Below are 2,912 nucleotides of genomic sequence, written 5' to 3'. Positions count from 1 at the left end.
TCAGGACCCCCGAGGCACGGCTGCCCTCCTCTTCCTCAGGACCCCCGAGGCACGGCTGCCCTCCTCTTCCTCAGGACCCTCGACGCACGGCTGCCCTCCTCTTCCTCAGGACCCTCGACGCACGGCTGCCCTCCTCTTCCTCAGGACCCTCGACGCACGGCTGCCCTCCTCTTCCTCAGGACCCTCGACACACAGCCTTTAATGTGCTCCTCCTCCTCTGTTCCGGGCAGGTTTCACCTTCAGTACTGGTGTCAGTGGGAGGTCARTGGGAGGACTGTGTGATCTGGTGATTCAGGACAGTTTGCAGCAGATTTTATTACACAAACTTCCTGTTTGTTGTTAGTTTGAGTTTAGTTTCTGCATTTCCAGGTGAGCTGATYGGAACAATTGTTAATCCTGTAAAACACTAACAAAACTGTAAATCTTTTATTTGCTTATATTTCAACATGTTGAGTTTTAAACTAGTTAGTCAAATAAAACAATAACTTTGTCCTTTTTGTTCATCAGTTCCTGCAGAATTTAGTCAGAATTCACACAAAAAATTGTTGTGTTGAACCGAAGAGGATGATAAATGAAGCTGCAGTAACTCCTTCAGATTATCTGTTGTAATTATTTTATTTATTCAGAATTGTTTGAGTTCTGATTAAATCACTGAGGGCAGTTTTTAGAAAGTTTAAAGCAAACCTTTGAACAAGTTATAATAAACCACATATTTGATTTTAATCCTTAAATCTTGTTTTATAATTGATTTAGAATAAACACCTTTAATTTTCAGAAAATTCACTTTTAGTCAAATTGAAATGTCTTTGTAAAGCAATTATTTTTACAACTAAACATGATTATAGCTGCACWAAAGTGTAACTAGACTGGTGAGGGTGGTTTATATTAAAAATGAAGAATTATTCTCCACATTTTTTAATTCTGAATCCTCCTTTCTTTCCTCCATGTTTACTATAAATATTGAGCTGCTGCTGAGTTAAAAATCCAAATCTGGTATTTCTGCATTTGTAGAATATTTTTAAACATTTTCATCAATTAAAAAAAACAACCTAAACTTGGGTTAATGAATAAAACTCATCAATGCTTGATTTAGTCATTCCTTTGAAACGAGATTATTTAATTGAAGAAGCTGATGTTCAGAAAACGGCCTGGAATCTTCAATAAATTGTTTCCATCAAATCTGAGTTTGGATATTTTTTTTTTAAGATATAAAATTAAAAAAAGAAAGAAAAAAAAAGCAGGAACGTTTGCAGCACCTCCTGCAGAAATATCTCCAATAAATATAATTCTAAAGATTTGTTTTTACCTCAGACTCTGGAGCCCATCTTCTCCTAACCCATCAGACAAAATGTTTTTAATTTTTTTATTTAGGTCCCAAAAAAACATAATAACATTATATCAATAATATTAATACAGAAATTGAAAAAAATGGGAGAAAATAATAAAAAAGCTGTTCTGTCCACGGCCTCGTTTTGTTGGGGGAGGTTGGAGGCGTTTTTCATCCTCCTGAAATTTTTATTTTGTTTTTTTTCTGTCAAGTCTGTGAGGTGAAAGGTGGACAGGGCGTGGCTTCAAGCTTCGGACGAGCTGTCCGTCATTCTGCTGTGCACCAATCAGGAATGTTGACGTGAGGCAGGGGGTGGTTTCTGAAGTTAGAGACGATTTTCAGTCTACTGCTGCGACATCTGGTAGAGGAGAAATAAGAAAACTAAAGTTAGTTGTATGAAAAACTAAAAAAAAAAAGTTTAAAATATCTGATAAAGGAGCATATTTACCTGCTGTGTTTGTGCCGGAGTGTCCGTCCCTCGGCTCGCCAGGCGGCTCAGGATGTTCCTCTCAGACATCTGGAGTCGCACTGCAACCGGTGGTATCCGAGCGATGGTGGCGGGAAGCCGGGTCACGTCTGCCTTCATGTCACTCAGCAGCTCCTCCAGCTGCTTCAGCACTGAGCGGCACCGAGAGGAGAGTCAGAACCAAGCAAGAACCGGGTCAAACAGGCCCGGAATCCTGCGAGCGCTCACCTTTGTGCAGGACGGCGTTGGCCGGTTTGTTCCCGGACATGGACTCCTTGCTGAGGTGCTGGTGGGACTCGGCCAGACACTCCACCTCGCTGAAGCGGGTGTTCAGGGCCATGGAGGGGTGGGAGGGGTCCTCCGACATGTTGAGGTAGGCGGCGCGGCGCAGCTGCTCCTCGATCACCAGCGCTTGCTCCAACAACTGGACGCAGAGGGAAAGTGAGCGTTGGGAAAATGCACCGAGGTTTTAAATTAAATAAATAAATAAATAAAAACAGACTGTTTAATAAAACAACCTTGAATCTTCTGGCCAGGAACTTGTTCTTGATTTCCAGGAAGTTGCCCCGGTTCATCTCTCCCTTGAAAGGCTCGTTGAGGATGGCGAACCTCATGTCGTTCTGGATGTCCTGCCAGCGAGCGTAACCGTGTCTGAAGGGAGCCGCGGTTAAAGGGAACAAGCAGCCGAGGAACAGGTTACAGGTGGACAGTTCAAGACTAGTGCTGCAGATTATTCTAAATAATCTGTGCAGATTTTAAATTATACAAACTAATGGACATGGAATTTTATTGTAAACATGATTAATGAACCACTAACACCCTGCAGCTGAGATTATGACTTCCTTTGTTTGATTATACTATCTTGCAGATTATGTAAAAGGCTCATTAAAATATCTTTAAACATCCAGTTATATTTTGTTGAGAGAGAAAGTTTATATAATCTTAAGGGACTTGAGATGTTTATAAAACCTAAAATTCGAACAAATTTGAAGGATCGATGTACTTCAGTTCAAGGAATAAGATTGTGGAATAATCTGGAAAGTGATTATAAAAATGTTGGTTCAATGTGTTTGTTTAAGAGAATGATTAGAAAACAAGATTGTTAAAGAAATATGAAAT

General features: G+C 40.5%; 1 protein-coding gene across 2 annotated transcripts in view; it reads right to left on the bottom strand.

Annotated features, from left to right (window-relative positions):
* Window positions 1-1,349: 1,349 nt before the first annotated feature.
* chd4a (chromodomain helicase DNA binding protein 4a) overlaps window positions 1,350-2,912 on the bottom strand; it is a gene marked incomplete in the record, with an annotated part of 21,299 nt that continues 19,736 nt past the window's right edge. For both annotated transcript variants that reach the window (XM_014011328.1, XM_014011329.1), the window contains 4 exon segments: window positions 1,350-1,685; window positions 1,776-1,945; window positions 2,022-2,217; window positions 2,312-2,444. In XM_014011328.1, the coding sequence (XP_013866782.1) occupies window positions 1,671-1,685; window positions 1,776-1,945; window positions 2,022-2,217; window positions 2,312-2,444 (514 nt within the window).

The sequence above is a fragment of the Austrofundulus limnaeus genome, unplaced genomic scaffold (genome assembly GCF_001266775.1).
Source record: "Austrofundulus limnaeus strain Quisiro unplaced genomic scaffold, Austrofundulus_limnaeus-1.0 Scaffold79, whole genome shotgun sequence".
Classification (NCBI taxonomy): domain Eukaryota; kingdom Metazoa; phylum Chordata; class Actinopteri; order Cyprinodontiformes; family Rivulidae; genus Austrofundulus; species Austrofundulus limnaeus.
This window is presented reverse-complemented; position numbering and strand designations above follow the sequence as displayed.